Source organism: Delphinapterus leucas, chromosome 14, assembly GCF_059928025.1.
Source record: "Delphinapterus leucas isolate spDelLeu-1000000601 "Yukka" chromosome 14, BTC_Dleu_Yukka2, whole genome shotgun sequence".
Taxonomy (NCBI): Eukaryota; Metazoa; Chordata; class Mammalia; order Artiodactyla; family Monodontidae; genus Delphinapterus; species Delphinapterus leucas.
Genome location: NC_143142.1, coordinates 23,660,661 through 23,680,528, shown reverse-complemented (window position 1 = coordinate 23,680,528; position 19,868 = coordinate 23,660,661). Strand labels below are relative to the sequence as shown.

At 57.2% G+C, this 19,868-nt stretch overlaps 2 protein-coding genes across 3 annotated transcripts; one reads left to right on the top strand and one right to left on the bottom strand.

The window, feature by feature from the left end:
• Positions 1-280: 280 nt before the first annotated feature.
• On the top strand, positions 281-10,582 carry PLA2G3 (phospholipase A2 group III). 2 transcript variants are annotated; one of them, XM_022550937.3, is made up of 7 exons: positions 283-952; positions 1,971-2,103; positions 2,358-2,492; positions 2,787-3,094; positions 3,721-3,850; positions 3,959-4,075; positions 4,709-6,718. In XM_022550937.3, the coding sequence occupies exons 1-7, from the start codon at positions 439-441 to the stop codon at positions 4,920-4,922; spliced, it is 1,551 nt and encodes a 516-aa protein (XP_022406645.1). In that variant the 5' UTR covers positions 283-438; the 3' UTR covers positions 4,923-6,718. The 2 variants fall into 2 exon arrangements, with proteins under 2 accessions (XP_089750866.1, XP_022406645.1); XM_089894740.1 differs by lacking the exon at positions 2,358-2,492 and having other exon boundaries at positions 281-952; positions 4,709-10,582.
• On the bottom strand, positions 6,195-15,754 carry INPP5J (inositol polyphosphate-5-phosphatase J). The gene is made up of 13 exons (XM_022550983.2): positions 15,590-15,754; positions 12,850-13,937; positions 12,383-12,496; positions 12,153-12,261; positions 11,825-11,941; positions 11,316-11,491; positions 10,808-10,919; positions 10,558-10,667; positions 10,238-10,421; positions 7,615-7,752; positions 7,389-7,466; positions 7,158-7,262; positions 6,195-6,959 (listed from the first exon to the last, which is right to left on the bottom strand). Exons 1-13 carry the CDS (start codon positions 15,692-15,694, stop codon positions 6,453-6,455), a joined length of 2,943 nt encoding a protein of 980 aa, XP_022406691.1. The 5' UTR covers positions 15,695-15,754; the 3' UTR covers positions 6,195-6,452.
• Positions 15,755-19,868: the final 4,114 nt, after the last annotated feature.

Below are 19,868 nucleotides of genomic sequence, written 5' to 3'. Positions count from 1 at the left end.
CCCTGGGATGGGGAGATGACCAGTTCTGGGAGCCTCCTCTGAGCCCCCAGATCCTCTTCCCTCCCCAGGGAGATACAGATCCCCCTTCTGGCCCCTGCCCCCAGGGCCCAGAGCTTTGGCTCCTACCGTCCCCATCCAGGCGAGGCTGGTGGCAGGTGACTGGAAGGCGTGGAGAAAGGCAGGCCAAGTGGGGGCGTGGGCCCCGGCCCGTGTGCTCCTCAGCCAATCAGCGGCCTGCCCAGCCGGTGGATTCAGTTACAAGCCCCAGATCACCCCACACTCCAGCCTCCTTCCTACTCCTCCCAAAGCTCCATTCATTGGCCCCGCAGCACCGGGTCGGCTGGGCTCGCTTCCGCTCAGCTACAGAACTGCTGCCTCGTGGGCCCACCAGGGTAGGATTCCCGGGGGCTTTGTCTGACTGGGCTGGGCCAGGGCAGAATGGGGGTTCTGGTGGTGCTCTTGGGGGTGCTGAACTTCCTGGGGGCAGCTCTGGGGGGCTCCCCTGCCCTCCACTTGCACAGCACCTCCTGCCACTTGGCCAGACCCATCTCTGGCAGCCCTTTGGGGTTCCTTAGCTTCTTGGGCAAGGATACCCAGGGACTAGCCCTGTTCCATGCCCGCTGGGATGGGCACGGGAGGCTGCAGGTGTGCAGCCGGCAGGATGAGCCAGAGCTCACTACAGCCTTCAGTACCCTCTGTGCTGGTGAGATCACCCGGGACTCCTTCATCCACACCCCTGGACCTGAGCTGCAGAGAGCCCTGGCCACCCTTAAGCGTCAGTGGGAGGCCTGCAGAGGGCCTGCCGAGAGTCCAGCAGAGACCAGGGAGGAGCGAGCAGCAGGGCAGAGTGGAGCGCCTGGCATGGGGAACCAGCGGGTGAAGAGAGGCTGGACCATGCCTGGCACACTGTGGTGTGGCGTTGGGGATTCTGCCGGGAACTCCTCGGAGCTGGGTGAGCCATCGGTGTGTGGACAGGGGGGCTGGTGCGGGGGGGGAAATGCAGCCTTTAGCCCTGGTACCCACTCTCCCAGGCTGTGTGTCCTGAGGAAGTGACTTAGCCACTCTGACCCTCAATTTCCTTATCTGTAAAATGGGGTGACCATAAATCTCATCATGGGATGCTTAAATGTGGTTATAGATGGGAAAGGTCCTACTCACACCTGGGAGGCTTCATTAATTACCATCTGAGGAAGGAGGCTGGCTGGGGTGGATCCAGGGTCGGCTGAGCCAAAAAAACATTACCCAAGAGGAGGTTTTATGGGCACAGGGTGCCCAGTGGAGGGGACGCCAAGACCCAAAAGCCTGGGTTCAAATCCCAGCTCAGCCCTTCCAAGATGAACGAGTCACCTCCCCTCTCTGAATGTTTCCTCACCTGTACAATAAACGTGACACCTCCTTCCCAGGGCTGCTGTGTGCTTGGGTGTGGGAAGTGCCAGGCATTTGGGAGATGCTCAGTAAAGGGCATCATTGCTCAGGTGGTGAAAAACATGCATGGCTTTTTTGCACTCTCGGTACAGCTGTCAGTGCATACACGTGGAGGGCTGGGAGGAGGACTTGGCACTTGAGTTGGAGCAGGCTGGCATCCTGACAATGCCTCATTGTGCCAGCGAGATTGCATCCTGCTGTTTACCATTCCAGTCCACACACATTCATAACTTTGGAGTTTCACTTGTGGTGTGAGCCCGAGAGCTCTGGAGGCAGACACCAGTTCACCTGAGGGAGATCTTTCCATGGGCAAGGATTCCGGGGTGGGCTGCCTGGCACTTGGAGTTGCCCAACAGAGGCTGTACCTGGGTGTTCTCTTCAAGCTTTGGAACTGTGAGTCCCACAGGGAGAGGCCTGAGGCCACCCAGGTCATCTGTATCAGGGCTGGGATGAGAACCAGGTCTCTGCTCCCAACACCACGCAGGCATAGCCGGCATGTGGTGCCCACGACCCTGCTGAGCTGGTGCCCCCTCCGCTCCCTGCAGGGGTCTTCCAGGGCCCCGATCTCTGCTGCCAGGAACACGACCGCTGCCCACAGACTGTCTCACCCTTCCAGTACAACTATGGCATCCGAAACTACCGACTCCATACCATCTCCCACTGCAACTGTGATGCCAGGTTGGTGGTGGGCAGGGAGGGCTGGGAACTTGGTGTGGGATTATCCACTGGGATTACCTGGTGCAGAGTCTGGGATTCCAGAGAATCCTAAAGGATCAGCCAGCCGGAGTCCACTGTGCAGTGGGAAAGCTGAGGTCTAACAGGAGAGGGGACACTTGGACCCCAAATCACCTGGCTGGTAGTGACCAGGTGGTCTGGGAGAGGAGCCAGGTAGCTTCTGTGGTCCAGGGACCTGAGTGCTGGCTCTGGGACAGGTTCCAGCAGTGCCTGCATAACCAGCGGGACTCCATCTCTGACGTCGTGGGCGTGGCCTTCTTCAACGTGCTGGCGATCCCCTGTTTCGTCCTGGAGGACCAGGAGGCCTGTGTGGAGTGGTACTGGTGGGGCGGGTATGTGGCTGCCCCTTTCGAGCCCCTTCCCAGCCAGTGGGGAGCTCGGGCTCCAAGCCTGGGAGGGAAGCCTTTCTGTATGTCTGTCCTCCAGGGAATGATGCCTCGTCCTCCCTGTCTTCTCCTCAGGGTTGGGCCCAGGATGCAGACGCTCCCTGGGTGCCCTGCAGGACCTAGTGGGATGTGGGATGAGGGGTGGGACTGGCAGAGCCCTGATCTCCATAGAGATGAACCTGGGGACTTCTGGGAGGGGGGATTCTGGGTTACCAATTGCCACCATGTGCTACCTCCCAGGTGTAGAACGTATGGCTCTGTATCCCTCGCCCGTCTCCAGCCCAGGACCTTCTACAATGCCTCCTGGAGCTCCCTTGCCATCCCCCTGACTCCCAGTCCTCAGAACCCAGCACCCAGCAAGCCTCGGTGGCTTCAGCATCCTCAGAAGTGGCCAGCACAGCAGAAAGAGTCCGAGTACCCCAGCCAAGCCAATGCCACAGCCCTCCGGGCCCCTGTGGCCTCCCCTGGGCCTGATGTGGCCTCCATAGTCCAGCTGGAGGTCACTGATTCAGGCCTCCAGGGACTATGGCGTGGCCTAAAACCTCAAGGTGAGCTCAGAACCTAACCTTGGGGGCTCCTGTTGTAAGGAGGTGTCCCTGACTCTGTTCAGGGTGGGGGGCCCCTGTGTTGCTTCCTTTCCTGCTCTGAGCTCCTTCTGGGGTCTCCCAACCTATCTCGTGCTGCAGCCAGAGGGATTTTTGTAAGCTCCAAACTTGTCCATGGCACTCCTCGCTGAGGCCCCACCATGATGTCCCAACACCCAGGGGTTGTCGAGTCTGGTCCTGCAGATCCTACTCCCCAGTCGAAACTCCAGTTCCACAAACTTCATTTGGTTCTTCTAAAGCCACTTGCTCTCTCCCACTGCTGGGCCTTTGCACATGCTCTTCTTGCTGCCTGGAGAATTCTCCCTGACTCTTCTCCTCTTCCAGCCTCAGCTTAGAAGCCTCTGCCTCCAGGAAACCTTTTCTGACCACTCTCGACTCTCTGGGCTTCCCCATGGCAGCACTGCTCTGTGTGTGTGTGTGTGCATGTGCGTGCGTCTCCTATGTGTGAGGCACTCTGAAGGCACAAAGGGCATGAGATGGAGGGACACTGTGTGTGTGGGACAGAGCACGTGTGCCGGATGGCAGTGGGCATCGGACAGGGCTCCTCTCACCACCACACCTGCCCCCAGGTGCCCGCCAGGCCTGCCGCGGCTTCCGCCGCCTGGACCAGTGTGAGCACCAGATCGGGCCCCAGAAGACCAAGTTCCAGCTGTTCAACAATGCCCGTGAACCCCTCTTCCACTGCAACTGCACGCGCCGGTGAGGCCTGCTTGGACCCTTGGGGGTGGGCTGCCTGTTGCCAGGCACTGGGAAGGGACACGTGGCTGACGAGGCCCTGCCCCAGCCTGAGCCTGCCTCTGCCCTCAGTCTGGCACGCTTCCTGAGGCTCCACAGCCCACCTGTGGGTGCCAACATACTTTGGGAGCCGCTGGGCATGACCTGCTTCAAACTGGCCCCTCCACTGGACTGTGCTGAGGGCAAAGGGTAAGTGACATCAGGGCCAGGAGGGATGGGGGACTTCCCAAGGGGTGGGTTGCCTCTGCTCCCTTTGTGCACCTGGGCTGAGAGGGTGATGGAGGGGGTCAGGGGACCTCTGAGCTCCACTGTCATCATCCCTGGGTTCGGCTCTGCAGTTGGCCCATGTAGGTTGCATCTCAACTCTGTCATTTACTTCCTGTGTGACCTTGCAAGCTGAATAACCTCTCCACACCTCTGTTTCCTTACCTATAAAATGGAGGTAGAAGCCAAGGAAGTGGCGTGTGTGACGTACATAGGCCAAGGCCTGTAGGACACATAGTAGAACACCTGCTTAACTCTTACCCCATAATCCACAATTTCATTTCAATTCTGATTCTCAAAGCTAACTCTGTTACTTTTCCTATTTCACAGGTAGGGAAACTGAGGCCCAGACTGACCCAGGTTTCTGCAGCCAGCTATTGGCAGAACCTGGGCCTCTGGGTGCCAACCCAGGTTTATTCTGCCCCCTGCTAGGTGTAACAGCCCCCCACCCTCCCAGTCCCAGCCCTGCTCCTCTCTGGGCCTTGGTCACCCTCTCTGCAGAGTAGGGTGGGATTCTTGGCAGTTATGACCACCTGCCCCACTTTTCTCTCTTCACAGCTGTTCCAGAGACCCCAGGGCCATCAAGGTGTCAGCTCGGCACCTGCGGCAACTTCAGCAGAGGCAACTCTGGCTCCAAGGGACAGGCACAGACAACAGGCAGGCATGGACTTCAGAGCACCCAAAGGTCCCCATGTCCTTCTATGACCTGTGCCTGCAGCTGACCCAGGGAGCCGGAGGACCTGAAGGACAGCAGAAATCCTGGAACCAGTGACCTCAGTTCCAGCTCTCCTGGGCACAAGACTGGACCTCGTCCCTGGCTTTGCTAGGCCCTGGGGGTCTCAGCTTCCCCTCCACGTGTTAGACTGAAGCATGGACGGGCTCTTGTGGATAGCCAGAGGGCTGCATGGGTAGGGTGGGGGGGCCAAGACCCAAATGCTGGACCACGTCTCCTGCTGTGCTGGGTGATCTTGGGCTGGTGACACAACCCCTCTGTGCTTGGATGTGGTATTCAGGAGGCTAATTCTGCTGCCCCAGGCTTGGGCCTTCCCAGAGAAATTAACATCCAGATGGGAATGGGGAGAAGGTAACATTGCAGCAGCCCCAGGAGGTACCAGGAGGAGGGACATATATGTCTATGTTGCAAAATTAATGCATGTCTCAAGAACTTGCCCAGGGAAGCCCCAGCGTCTGCCTGCTGAGGTCTAGGGCAGCAGGTGGGGTATGAGGGATGTCACAGAAGTGCCTGTGTCTGAATCCAGGGTGGCGGAAGCTAGAAAGGGGCTTCCCAACTCACCTCCCCAGGGGACCCCTTCTCTTAACAGCTCCTATGTTCTTCCTGGCCCAGCCCTGGCCCATTCTTTCTGCCCTAGACCTAAATTCAGATCTCCCCCGTGCCCTTAAGCAAGAGACCTCCTTCATTCTGAGCCTTAGTTTCCTCGTCTGAAAAAGGGGAGTGTAAACAGGACCTACCTCTACCTCACAGGGTTGTTGAGGATTAAGCGAACCAACTCACGGACAGCACTTAGCACCTAGTAAATGTTCCCTCCCTCCAGCACACAGCCAAACTGTGCTTAGGCGTCTGTTTTTTTTTTTTTTTTTTTTTGCGGTACGCCGGCCTCTCACTGTTGTGGCCTCTCCCGCTGCGGAGCACAGGCTCCGGACGCGCAGGCTCAGCGGCCATGGCTCACGGGCCTAGCCGCTCCGCGGCATGTGGGATCTTCCCGGACCAGGGCACAAACCCGTGTCCCCTGCATCGGCAGGCGGACTCTCAACCACTGCGCCACCAGGGAAGCCCTAGGCATCTGATTTTTAAAGGTTCACATAACCTCTTGGAGGTCTCAGTTTGCTCACCTGTGAAATGGAGCTAAGAACTACACTGAACTCGACACCACAACTTGTGGTGCAGCTTAAAGGACATGGCATGTGTAATGTATACAGCTGGTGCCTGGTAATTGTCAGATCTGTCATCCTCTCATCTCTTTAGTCCCTTCCTCTGACTGTCCCCAACCCTAGACTGCTAACAAGTTAGGAAGAAGTCAGGAGTGAGGCTGGAGAATTTAATTCCTAATTGATGACCTCTAGGTTTGCTCCCCCATCCCAGATGGGGGCTGGGATAGGGGTATGCTGATTGTCACAGTTGAGGTGCCAGGACCAAGTTTGGGGGACCCCAGTTGGCCACCCCTGGCCAGAACAGAGTGGCAGGTGCACATAAAGCTGGAGCAGTAGCAGGAGGGAGGCAGGTGGGTTTGCAGAAGGTTGGGGCAGAGTGGGGGCCACCTGGGCCTGCCTGCCCACCTCACCCTCAGGGCCCCAGGCCCCCTTCCTCCAGGCCCTGCTGACCCTGGGGGCTGGGAGACAGGCTGTCGGGGGCCAGGGCCTCCCGATCGGGTCCCCAGGAGCTGCCACCACCGGGGTCTACGGTCTCTAGGCGCAAGGCAGGCAGCAACCCCAGGCTTTGAGGCACAGATGGTGGGAAGGCCCAGGACCCAGGCAGCCCAGGGGGCCCCTCCTCACTGTTGCCCCGGCTGCCACCATCACTGCCCCCGTTGGGGGCTACCCGAGGCAGGCGGCGGCTCTGGGGCGAGGGGCTTCGGCTGGTGCCACGGCGTTCGCAGGACGAGGGCTGCAGGGCGAGGCCGGGGAAGCGGGCCAGACCTGGGCTTCGGCTACGGTGCCGCTTGGACTTGCCAGGGCTTGGGCTGCGGGACTTGGATGCAAGCAGCTCCAGGGTGCTGTCATCCTCATCCTCCGAGCTGGCACCCGAGCTGTCTGTGCTGCTGCTGGCCAGCTCCGAGGTAGGCAGTGAGATCTGGGGGGAAGGCTGGTCACTGGGGTGTCCCTCTCCCCAACCGGCCACTGAGGCCTCTGGGAACCACTCCCGCCCTCCCCCTTGGCAGACCCAGGAAGGTCAGGATACTTGTAGGAGGTCACAGAACAGAATGTAGAAGCTGTAGAGGCATTTGAATACTCCTTTGGCCCCCCTGACCCTGCAGCCTGGCCTACTTACCTGGAAGGGCTCAGTGACCCCGATAAGGATGCTGTGGGTGTGGCTATAATAGCCCAGGATGAAGTCTCCGTGACCCTTGGGCAGTGACTCCTCACTGAACGTCACCTGGTGGGCCAGGGGGTTTAGGTCCAGGTTGGGGTGAGGGAGACAGCCTCAGGACCCTTCAAGCTGAATCCTGAGCCCCCAAGGGCAATGGGGACTTCCTCCCACTCTCCCCCTCCCCTTAAGTACCTGGTAGATGTTCCCATCCACATCCTCGTGTTTGGCCCAGACATAAGCCACGTAGTCCTTGCAGTGGCGGAAACCCACCTGGGGCAAGAGCAATCAGGGTCGTGACCCCTAAGGTCTGACCCCAGCAGCCTTAAACTCTGGGGAAGCCAGGGACCCCACGTGGGTCCCTGGCTGCCCCTTCAGGCCCTTCCTTCCCCAATGTACCGACCACCCCTGCCCGTCTCACCCGGTACAAGCCGATCCAGTCCCAGGAGCTGCGGGCGAACACCGTCTCTATGCGGTACCTCACCACAGCCTGCTCCGGCCGCACCCACTCGTCTGCCACATCCAGCCGCACAAGCGGCACTTCGTCTCTGAAGGCAAACTGCCCAGGGGCAGGGGGCAACATCAGGGGAGACCCTCTAGTATTCTACGCACCTAGAGCCCTTGGGCCTGCGTCGGCACAAACTGGCTGAGATGAAGGGCCTTTGGAGCCACTGCACGGGCTGGGAAACTGAGGAAGAATAGGTCTAGGATGAATGCCGGGTTTCCTGCCTCCCAGCTCAGGGCTCTTTTTGTCCTTAGCCTCCTTAGGGGTGAGTGGGAACACAGCTTTGAAGCTTAGTAGACTGTGGGTTTGGCCCTGGCTCTGCTATTGTTATGCAGTGTGACCCAAGGTGAGTTTCTTAACCTCTCTGAATAGAAGGGCTCCTGTCCTTAAACTCTGATGATCTTATTTAACTCTTGGGGTTGCTCTGCAGATTCAATGAGATACCATATAAAGCATCCTATAAACTTCTCAGTATACAGTAGGTGCTCAATGAATGACTTGCCTATAAGTTAACAAAGGAGTCCCACGATGCACTGGATATTCTGGAGTAAAGTGTAAGCCCCTCATCAGGCTAAGTAAGACTCAGTTTCCCCACCTGTATTAAGGAACCACTATTAACCTTGTTTGTCATCAGTCCATGGAGACAAAAGAATCTTCTCTTCCCAGGGTCACCCCAGGCTGAGCAGGGGTTCACCATGTGGATGGGGTTGCTGGGGTGGCAGGTGGCCAGGGTATTGGCTTCACCTCTGTCCCTCAGGGAAAGACTCGGTGGTGCCAGCCTCAGGCTTTGTCTGCTCCCCTGTTTATCTGGTTTCAACTTTCTCTCCCTCCTCAGCTTCTAAGCCAAGCTGCTCCAGAATAAACCAGCACATCCTCTCCCTGCCTGTGGGTTCCTAACAACAGGTCTGGCCAGGTTGCGCTCTTGGAAATACCCTTTAGGGCCTTGTGGGGTCAAAACTCCTGCTGAGCCCTGTGCTGTGTTGCTTTGGATAAGAGATTTAAGTTCTCTGAGCCTCTGTTTCTCTCATCAGTAAAACTGGGAGGAGAATTTAGACATCCTCAGGGCCTACCACAGTATTCAAAGGGATGACATACATGAAGTAGGCTACACAGGCTCTGGCATATAGTAGGTGCTCAACAGGTAATGTTTTACAAGGGACAGGGTTCTAGATAAGGAGGGAAGGATAGGGCACCCAAAAGGAGTGGTTCTCAAGGTGAGGTCCCTGATTGGGGGTTAAACTTCACACCCAAGGCTTTTACCAAAGGTCATGGGAGGCCAGACATGGGCAGATTTCCATTCCCAGCTGAGGACATTGGCCACTGTCCCTCTGACTGACCATATGACAAAGTTAGCAGGGAAAACATTCTCTGGTCTGCTGGGCTCCCTCTTATCAGATCAAGAGAATCGGAGAGCCCAGAGTTGAGTTTCAGGACTGGAAATTGGGCTCCACCCCACTCTACTGCTGAGCCTGTGTGCAACTTGGGGCGCATGCCTACCCCACTAACAGAAAGTTGGACTACATGGTCTCTAAGATCCAGTTCTGACATTCTCGGATTTCCCCTTTTTCCTTTGGCAGCTAGGAGCCCCAATCCTAAACACAGGGGCTTCCCTGGTGGTGCAGTGGTTAAGAATCCACTTGCCAATGCAGGGGACACGGGTTCGAGCCCTGGTGTGGGAAGATCCCACATGCCATGGAGCAACCAAGTCCATGCGCCACAACTACTGAAGTCTGCATGCCTAGAGCCTGAGCTCCGCAACAAGAGAAGCCACTGCAATAAGAAATCTGCACACCACAATGAAGAGTAGCCCCCGCTCGCTGCAACTAAAGAAAGCCTGCGCGCAGCAAGAAGACCCAACGCAACCAAAAATAAATACATAAATCAATAAAAATTTATAATTAAAAAAATCCTAAACACAATGCTAAATTTTATAGTAACTATATAGGGTTTAGCTTTGTATTTTTTTGTATCTCTACTCCCCCTCCCCATCACATATGGTAAGATGGTAAAAAAATAATAAATGAATGTGAATGAATGCTACATGGGATTTGAGTAAATATTTTCGTGGCTGGTCTTATTATATATGTGAATTTTAACATAAGTTGCCCTAGCCTTTCTCAGAAAAGGGGAATTAGAGATTAGTGGAAAAGGTATACCCTTTGAAATCAGACTAGCCAGGGTGCAAATCCTAACCTTCCCTTTAGTAGCCAGGTGACCCGGGGCAAGGGGTGCTGTGTCTCTGGGCCTCAGATTTTTCACCTGAAAATGGAGATCATAGGACTTCCCTGGTGGTCCAGTGGTTAAGACTCTGAGCTCCCAATGCAGGGGGCATGGGTTCGATCCCTGGTCCAGGAACTAAGATCCCACATACCGCATGGCATGGCCAAGAATAAATAAATAATGGAGATCATAATCCCACTCCCAGTCTGCTGTGACAAGTGGATGCTGCTGAGGGCAGGTCTAAGGGGTTACCGGTGGGCAGTGGGATGCTGAGCTGGGCCTGGGGATGTCATGCGGGGAGGATGAGGCCAGGACTCACGTGCAGGACGAACTGGGCAGCCACGGGCTTGTGGTCGCTGACAGTGTATTCCATGTGGCTGTGGTAGCTGTGCTGGGTCACCTGGAGCCGGTGGCTCTCCCGTCCTGAGGGGCTGGGACCTCCACCTGGAGCCTTGACCTTCCACAGGATACGGTCTGTCCAGGCTGGCTTCCGCTTCTTGGCACTGTGGTGGGCAAAGGTAGGCTGAGTATCAGGGGTTGGGGGTCAAGGCACCTCTGCCTCCTGTCTCTCTTTCCTGTCTCCCTTATCCAGAAGACCTCAGCCCACATCCCCACCTCTCATCCCAGTTCTGAGCTCACCTGGTATCATATTTGTTAGTACCCACGTCAAACTTGAAGGTGGGCGCAAAGTTGAGGGGCCCCTCCTGGAAGCCCCTCAGGATGGGCCAGGTGTTCTTGGCCATGTTGAGCTGTGAGGGTCCAGAAGCACAGAATTGGACAAGAGCTTGGGCAGGGCAGATGAGGGCAAGGACCATAGCCTAGGGTACAGGTGGTCCTAGGGCATGTTCTGTGTGCTTGGGGTTTTGGGGTCCAGGCTGGGATTCCCCACCTGGTCTTTCTCCCAGAGCTGGTGGAGCTGCTCGCTGTCGATGGCAAATTTGACGAAGTGCAGGTCGTAGCTCTCGATGCGGAAGTTCAGGTCCCCGAACCAGAACACGAGGCTGTTCGGAGGTGGGGGTCAGCGGGGTCCATGGGGTGAAGAGCCCAGCCCAGATCCTTCTCTGCCCCCATCCAACCCGACAGCTGCTCCTAGTGATGACGCAGAGGGTGGGTGGGTTGCTGCAGGGCCGCCAGCCCACCACGGAGCAGCAGGGGGTGTAGACCTAGAAGTTAGGTTCCGACCCCTAGCAAGGCCTTGCCCCTCAGCAAAGCTCCACCCTGCAGGCTCCACCTCCCCATCAAACTTACCAGCTTTCTCGTTCCTAGCCATAGTGTGGGTGGTCTCCACCCCCATAGGCCCCGCCTCTCCCCACTAGGCGCACCGGCCTCGCCCCTGAGTCCCACCCTTCCTTCACTAGCCCCGCCCAAGCCCCATTAGGTCCCGCCCCGGCCCATACTCGTGATCCAAGATGCCTTGAGCTCCAGGCCCCTGGAACTGCTGGAGGCTGAGGATGGTCTGGAAGTTGTCCTTGCGCTGCTCCGCTTTGTCCATGTGGGCCGGCAGGTGGCAGTTCAGGAAACACAGCATGTGCCCGAAGGCGGCCAGTCGCACACTCACTCCACCCTTGTTGCCCTTGGGAAACAAGGTTGGGTGGGTTATGGGCGGGGCCTAGGCTAGGAGGTGAGGCCCGCGGGGCTTAGGGTGGGCGGGGTCAGCGGGTGAGGCCCAGGACCCGTGGAGGTGTGGAGAGGGGTGGGTTCTAGGGAAAGGAGTGGAACAATAGGAGGGGCGGGGACAGAAAGGGGCGGGGTCTAGAAAACGAGGGGTGGGGGTGGGTGGGGAGAGGCAGGCCTCAGAGTAAGGGGTGTAGCTTGGGGAGGGGATATTGCCAGTACGCGGGGGTCCGGGGACTAATCTACGGATCCCTTAGGGCCCTGTACCCTCCCAGGCCGCTTCCACGCTCACCCAATAGCCACCCAGGCCAGTGCGCGTGCAATCAGTCTGCACATCCCTCAGGAAGGGCAGGTGGTAGTACTTGGCGAACAGCAGCAGGATGACGCCCTGCATCCGCACAGTACTCACCTGCAGCAGAGGCGTGACGAGGCTGAGAGACAGGACACAACTCCCCCGCCCCCGCCCTCGCCTTTTCCGGTTCTTAAAGGTCTGCTCTTCCATCTTCCCATTTCATGGACCCGGCCACCGAGGCCCAGCGGGCCCCACGGTGAATCAAGGCAGAGCTAGGGCCGAGTAATCCAGGGGTCTCCACCTGCCCGGGGGTTGAGGGAGGAGTTACCAGCACGAAGTTGAAGGGCCCCAGTGCGTCCATGAAGAGCTCGCTCCACTGGTCGGTGAAGAGCGCGTCCTTGAGCCGCTTGTTGATCATAGAGTTCACTTCCTGCAACCTGTGGGGGACTGTGAGGCGGCCTTCGGATTGGGGGGGGCGCCCTAGAAACCCCTCCCGTGGGAGAGGGTCTGGGAGGTAGGAGGGGCTCAGGAGGGAGTCTACTCGCCCTGTCCCCTCACCCTATGGCGATCATGTCTGCCCTGTCACTGTCATCGCTGCTGCCCAGGTGAAGGAGGGATGTGACATCATCGGGGGGCATGGCGGTGCCCACGTTCCATGTGACCACAGTGATCCTGGGGAGGTGGGGGTACAGAAGGGGTTACTACTGGGGACCACTCTCTTACCCTCAACCTCCCTCCCACAGGGCTTTTTCTGGGGAAATAAGCTTGAGTATAAGCCCTCAGAAGGACCCACAGTGGGCCCAGGGTCCCTTCCACCAGACTCTTCCAGGGGAGATCAACTGAGGCGGGGTAGGCAAGTCCCTTAGGAGAGGATGCTGTCTTCCGAGGGCCCCAGAGTGGGCCTAACACCCACAGGGAATCTTCCTCAGGGAGGTCAGCTGGGGTGGAGTAGGGTAAGCCAACCTAGAAGGATGGCTAGTCTTAGAGTTCAAGCCCCAGCAATGTCTTGGGAGAGGGCCCCTCACCAGAAGCCAGGGTCGCTCTTGCAGGTGGGCTGAGCTGACCAAGAGGAGGATGACGAGGTGGATGTAGAAGAGGAGGTGGTAAGAGGGGCTGGGGTTTCTCTGGGCTGAAGGTTGGGGCTCAGATGCCCACCAGGCCCGGCACCCTGGGTGCCAGGCCTGGGGAGGGCCATCTCAGGAGCTGGGGGGACACATGGGGAGCGGTTTGGGGAGCGGCTGGGGGAGCGGCTGGGAGATCGGGGTGGCTTGGGCAGAGGTGGGGGCACAGTCTGGGCTAAGGGGGCCCCTGGCCGGAAGGTGGGGTAGAGAAGTCCGGGGGAGCGAGTGCCAGGCTCTGGAGGACCCTGGCCCACATCCAGGGGCAGAGTCTGTGGTGTCTGGGACAAGACAGGATCCTCAGGGCTGCTGCGGGGGGCCTCAGGCCGGGCTCTGAAGGAGGGGGAGATCTGAGGGTCTGGGGGGGCTTGAATCAAGGATGGGGAGCCCACAGGACCAGATGTCTGAGTGGAGGGCTGGAGATGCCCTTCTGAAGGGGAGAGAGGTCTAGGGGCTGGGGCATCCCTCTGTTTAGCTGATGTCCATCCCACAGAGGCCAGGGCTGATGTCATGGATGCTGGAGTCAGGGCCTGTTCCTGAGAGGGTGACAGAACTGGACTGGGCACTGGGGAAGAGCTGGAGGGGGGCTGTGGGGGCTGTTTCTCAGATGCCACGGCCAGGCTCAGGCCTGAAGCAGCCAGGGCTGGCTTGGGTCCCATGGAGGCAGGCGGCACCTGCTTCTGGTCCCTGGACAGTGGAGCCAGCCTGGGCCCCAGGGTAGCTGGAGGAGGCTTCGGCCCAGCCGAGGCGGACACCACCAACTGGCCCACAGATGTTGGAGCCAGTCTGGAGCTGCGATGGGCAGGAGCTGTTTTCTGCTCTCCAGGGGTAGACATTGGAGCCAGGATGGGTCGGGGAGATGCCAGAGCCAGGCTTGGCCCCTTTGAGGAAGGTGGCATTGCTGCTGGTGGCCCCACAGGTGTCAGAGCCAACCTTGGTTCCGAGCATACTGGTGCTGCATTCTCCTTCGCTGAGAGCTGAAAACGTGAGTCCATCTTGGATAGGACAATTCAGAGACTCAGAGTCAACCCTAACCAGGCCTCCACTTCCATATAGACCCCAGCAGACCCTGTCTAGCTAAGAAAGGCACATCTTTCTGAGGAAGTTCTTCCTAATTTCTCACCTCAATCCATTCTGCTGTGAATCAGCTTCTCTTTTGGAGGAAACAGGACATGGAAACCTATCCCCTCCCTCACCTGTGACATCTCTTTCATAGATGGGGAAAATAAGACCCCAACTCAAAGGAGGCAGAGTGTGAGCCTCTCAGAGTGAGGGCTCTCCTTGCCTTCCTGGCTGGCACCCACTCCCTGGCCACCCTGGAGTGTTGGGTGGCTGGAGTCAGCTTCCCTGAGCACTGCCCACCCCTGCAGTCCCTGCTGCTCCCCTAGCCAAGGGCTACTGATCTGACCCCCCCAGATCTTCCCACTCAGGACACCCTGGGGCCAGCCTGTTAAACACCACCCCCTTTCCTCCACAGTACACAGGAACCCCCAGGTTCCCCCCGCCACGTCCCAATTCCTTGGTCACAGCCCTCTCTGTCCTCGTCACCCATTCCTAGAGCTCTGTGCAGGAGCAAGAGCCTGGGTTGGGACTGGCCATGTCGATTCCCAGCCCAGCTCTGTGTGACCTTAGGCAAGCACTTCCCTGCCCAGGGCCTCAGTTTCCCTGTCTTAAAATGAAGGACCCTGGTGAAGGATCCCTGGCCACACCTGATCGTGGGAAGCCTAGGCCTCATATCCTCTGCATGTATGAGCCAAAATTTGCTAGGCTTCCATTTGAGCTCCATGGAATAGTCATTCCTCCCAAGTGTGATTCTAACACCCAGAGCAAGTCCAGGATTCTGTTGATCCTGGCGCCGCACCACTGTGCACAAGTTGTACCCTCTTACCCTTGTCACCCCACCTGTGAGGACAGGCAAGCAGGTATCCTCTTTATGTCCAGCAGGTGGAGTGGGGGGGTGTGGGGCCCTGCAAGGACCTCCTCTTCCTCTCCCATCTGTCCCTGTCTGATGCCCCTGTCTCCAGAAGTCAGGATAAAGTGTCCCTTGCCAGGGAGGGTAGACGAAGGTTTACACTCACCCTAGGGTGGCCCCATCCCTGCCTCCAGAGATGTAGTTCTGTCTGCATCCCGTGTCCTGCTTGGTTCAGAGAATCTGAAACTCTGCCTCCACCTCTGTCCCCAAACTCAGCTCTTTGAGGCTTGCATTTTGGGCATCCTCCTTGGTTCCTAGTGTCCCACTCCAAACCCCCACCCCAAACACCACACCGCCTCCAGCACTAACAACTTAGACATCCCAGATGTTACAGTTTCAGTCTTCAGGGACAAGCCTTCTCATTTTGCATTAGCTCAGAAAGGACAAGCAACTTGCCCAAGGTCACATAGCAAAGCTGGAGCACAGCTGGGTCCCCTGATACCTGGTCCAGGGCTTTCCCAGGAGGTCCTGGAGACAGCTAACTCCATCTCTCTCTGAGTGTCCCATCACTACCCCCTCAGCCCCTAGGGTACCCTGTTTGCCCAGTCCCTGCTTGGTGGGCAGAGGAGAGTGCCAGCCCCTCAGCCGGGGCACCAGGGTGCCTGCAGTATGTGTGTGTGTGGGGGGGTGGGATTAAGGATCAGGAATGGGGGAACTAGGATTTAGGGGTCTTACCTTGGAGGGTGCCCCAGTTTGGGAAATCCCATGGGGCATGGGCAGGGGGCCCAGGCCAGCCTGGGTCCCCGGCCTCCCGCTGCCACTGATGCCCTGGCCCTCCATGTCTGCAGCCCCCAGCAGCCTGGGTTCCCCTGGGCTCCAGCTCCTCCGCTAGCTCCCGGGAACCAGTGATGTCATCAGCCGTTTCAACCTGCTGAGAATTTAAAGACACAGGCACCAACTTCCCAACATAGAGGTGGCCAGGGCAAGGTGGCCTACCCCCTGGGGACTGGCTGCTGAGCCTGGAATGGTCATGGTGGGGGAGGAAGCAGGGGGAGTGTGTCCATTGGTCTGGCACAGGTCCCAGCTGGCAGCATAGTGGAAGCTGTCTTTCTGTTCCCACCCTCCAGCCAGTAGGCCTGGCCAGCCCTTGCTCAAGGGAGGGGCATTGACACACCTGAGGGTAAGGTAGCTCAGAGGTCAGCCCCCTCTCCAGGGCTTCAGAGATACCTGAGTCTCTGCTCTGATCCTGTGACCTTCTTGACTCCCTGCCAGCTCAGGGCTTGCCTTGGCCCCCACCCTTGCCCCATTTTCAGGCCTTGGTGCCCGCCCCTCGCCTGGCTCTATCCTTCCCATCCCAGAGCCAGACACTCAGGCTCCAGCAACTGGAGTCTTTCCCATCTCAACCTCAGCACTGGCCCCTCCTCTTCTGCAGACACCTTGAGCCTGCCCTTGGATGTCCCCACAGCCAGGCCCAGCCCAGCTCCTCTCAGCTTTCCTCCTCCAAGACTCACTGGGTGTGGCTTGGGAGAGGGACTTGCTCAAGGTCACCTGGTGAGCTGGGGAGGTCCCCTGAGCCTCAGTGACCCAGGAACCACAAGAGTCAATTGGGATGTCTGGGGGAAGGGAGCTGGGGTGGAGAAAGGCCCAGCAGTGAGGGAACAGACTGGCAGGAGGGTCAAAAACAGGTCTGGGAACTTCTTTGGCCAGGACCCAGCATAAGGCCTGGTCTCCAACAGACCTAGGGAAGTGTTTGTTGAATGAATCAATCAATCAGTGAGAAGAGTGAATGAGTGACTGGTTCAGATACGGCCGGAGATAGCTGTGGGCTCTGCTTCTGCCTCTTCCCCACTCTCAGTCTTATCTGCTAAGCAGTCCCTGAAACCCTGATTCCTCCAGAGCTGCTTGATTGCTTACAGAGGAGTGATCTCACTCCGTTTAGGCAGAAAATGATCAGAGTTTTGTGCCCAGAGCTCCCTGCTGATCAACAGTCACCTCTGTATCCTCATGGACCGGTGTGGTCCCCTGCATGAAAGTCACGTGGACAGATACCTCATTCCCTCTCCTGGATGGGCTTCCCACCTCTGCTAGTCTCTGGGTCTAGTCTGTGTTTCTGGGCTAGCACCTCTATGAGGCTGGAATTTGCAGGGGCAGAGACCCAGGCCATATTAGGGTCCTGGGGTAGAAATGTGGTAATGGTGGAAGTGATGACGTTGGTGATGGGGGAGGTAATGGACAGTGGTGATCGAAGGGGTGGAGATGATAATGTATGTAATTATGATAATGGAAGTGAGGACTGACAGTGCTGGTGGTGGTGGTGAGGTGACAGTGCTGGCAAAGTGGAGGTAATAGTGGTGGGATGGATGTGATAGAAGAGGTAGTGGAGGTAATGGTGATGGCAATAGTAGAGATGATAACAAAGGTTGGTGATGGTGGAGGTGCTAGAATGAAGAGATGAGGGTTATAGTAACAGTGGAGGAGGGATGGGGCAGACGAGGTGGTGGGGGTGTTATGCTAACGGAAGAAGAGGTGGTGGTGGAGTTGGAGGTGAAGATGCGGGTGGTGGTGAGGGGGGAAGTGAGCGTGAACAGGGTGGTGGTGCTCAGGCCACCAGATGTGGGAGGAAATTTTGAACTTACCCTGCCTAGCCCTCTGACTCCTATTTTACAGATGGGAAAACTGAGGCCCCCAAGAGTACTTGGCTTCTGTTGCAATCCTGGAAGTGATGGGAGACAGATCCATGTCCCTGGAACCAGTCCTAGGGCTCAACCATCCGGGCTGAGACAGGAGCATCAATGTCCTTGAGAAACCAGGCAAATGTCATGCAAATAAGTATTCAAAGGGCTCCTCTGCCCCAGTAGGGCAGCCAGGATCTCCACCATGTCCCCTCCCTGAGCTCAGATCCTTCAGGGGACTTTGTTTCTGTCTCTGCCACTGACTTACTTGGAGAGTCACTCAGATTCCTGGTCTGTGTAAGGCAGATAAAAACAGTAGATACCTCCAAGATTGCTGTAAGAATTCAACAAGATAATACATCTGAAGAGTTTAGCACAGAGCCTGGCACAAGCAAGCTCTCAGTAAGGGCAGCTTCCCTGGAGTTACCACCATCACCACCACCACCACCACCACAATCATCATCCCCATCATCGTCATCTATTCCAACCTGCCCATTTGGAGGATGCTGAAACTGAGGCCCAGCATGGCTGCATTCCTGGGTCGGGGGGAAGGAAAAGGGACTCTGAGACCCAGACATGGCCTTGCTAGGGGAAGGGGGCAGGGGGCGGACCTCGGCTGAGAAGAGAACAGGGTAAGAGCTATATTTGAGCTCCTGGTATGATGACTAAGGAGGTTGATAACAGGCTCTGGGGCTCAGGGTGGCAGGCTGGGGGCAGCTGCCAGGGAGAACCACCCCCCTGGAGGTGGCTGTCTCCGGAGACACCTCCTGGCTCCCTCCCTTCCCTCGCTCCTGGGGGTAGGGGGTGGTGTACTGAGGCAGAGAGCACATCTTTTCCTGCCCCATCCTGGAAATCTTAGTGCTACCCTCCAGGCTGTTTGGGTCAGGGATAGGAAAGGCGGTGGTTGATGGATTATCTCAGTTACTCTCCATAGTAACCCTGTGATGTTGGTAATAAGATCCTCATTTGACAGAGGAAGAAGCTGAGGCCTAGGGATTACACAGCCAGCAGGGGACAGAGCATGGGGTTCCCAGGGAGATGGTGGATAATTCTCCCCCACAGAGGTTCCTGTTGAACCTATTCTTTGAAGGAGAATCTGTATTGCCAAACTGAAAAGAGAAGAAACACCCCGGAAAGCAGAGGGAGCAGCAGGTGCAAAGGTATGGAGTATGAAGGGTTCCGGCTGTGAAAGGATGCAAACTCTGGACACGTGCCCTCATGGCCCTTTGGCTCAGAGTAAATCCCCCAGAAGTAGAGAAGGGAGAGAGAGACGTGCTTCTTCCTCTTTCCTCTTTCTCTTCCTCGATCCACCTCCCAGGGGCACCTGAGGATGGTAATGGTACAGAAGGATCTGTCCTCTTCGTTTTGCTCGCTGGTCACCTGTGAGGGAGGCCACACTGTGGCCACTAGTTGAGAAATGTTTTGAGACATAGAGGGTGCTACAGGGTAGTGTGGGAAGGTGGAAGAGGTAAGCATCAAGGAGGGCTTCCTGGAGGAGAAAGTATACAGGACCTGGAGGAGCATTTTTCCTCCCAAGGCTTCACTCCAGAGTTCCTTATTGGTACCAACTGCCACATGTTATATCACTCTCCCCTCGTTCTCACCTCTGGGGCAGGTGTCATCCTCACCTCCCATTCTGCTCCTCAGGAATGGGTTCAAGGAGGAGGAGTGACTTTCCCAAGGTCACACAGCTGGGGCCAAACATCCTTCCTTCCTCTCCTCAGCTCCCCCTCCTCCCAGGCAGGCTGGCACCGGCTGTCAGCTGCTCTGAAGTGAATGGCTATTTTTATTCTGGTTTGAGGGGATCTCGGGCAGCAGAGCCATGTAGGTTAGAAGGCTCTAGGACAACTGGCTTCAGCAGGCAAAGAGAGGTTTACTGCAGGGACAGAAGCTTGCCTGGGGGCTCTCCTTTCTTGCATGCTGACCTGCCCTTGGTGCCCAGGTCTCCAGAAACTTCTATATTGGAGCTCAGAACAGAGCACAGAGCCAGACTAAACCCTAGCCCTGAGTCCAGATCCAGCTTGAGCCCTAATCTTGGTGTTAACTGAGCCCCAATCCCACACTAAGACTGAGCCTCTACCCCAGCTCTAGATTGAGCCTTGGTTCTGGTCAAGTACTGAGCCTGATCCAAGCCTGACCTAGCCTGATTCCAACTGGAGACCTCAATTCTGGACCCAGATCGAGCGCTGATCCTAGCTTAAGACTGAGTCACAGTCACAGACTGAACTTTAACCCTGGTTTGGACTAACCCTTGATTTTAGACTGAGCCCCAAGCCCAGGTCTAGACTGAGATCCAAGTCTGGTCATTAACTGAACCTGGTGGCAGACTGAGCCCTGATCTT

What these genes read in the sequence shown, in the direction of transcription:
- PLA2G3 (XM_022550937.3), top strand. Translation starts at nt 439, where the DNA reads ATGGGGGTTCTGGTGGTGCTCTTGGGGGTGCTGAACTTCCTGGGGGCA. An exon ending in CACTGCAACTGTGATGCCAG is followed by an intron (nt 2,104 to 2,357) that starts GTTGGTGGTGGG and finishes GCTCTGGGACAG; the next exon opens with GTTCCAGCAGTGCCTGCATA. An exon ending in GACTGTGCTGAGGGCAAAGG is followed by an intron (nt 4,076 to 4,708) that starts GTAAGTGACATC and finishes CTCTCTTCACAG; the next exon opens with CTGTTCCAGAGACCCCAGGG.
- INPP5J (XM_022550983.2), bottom strand. Translation starts at nt 15,694, where the DNA reads ATGGAGGGCCAGGGCATCAGTGGCAGCGGGAGGCCGGGGACCCAGGCT. An exon ending in CAAGGCATCTTGGATCACGA is followed by an intron (nt 10,920 to 11,315) that starts GTATGGGCCGGG and finishes ACCTCCGAACAG; the next exon opens with CCTCGTGTTCTGGTTCGGGG. An exon ending in GGGTCACTGAGCCCTTCCAG is followed by an intron (nt 6,960 to 7,157) that starts GTAAGTAGGCCA and finishes CCTTCCCCCCAG; the next exon opens with ATCTCACTGCCTACCTCGGA.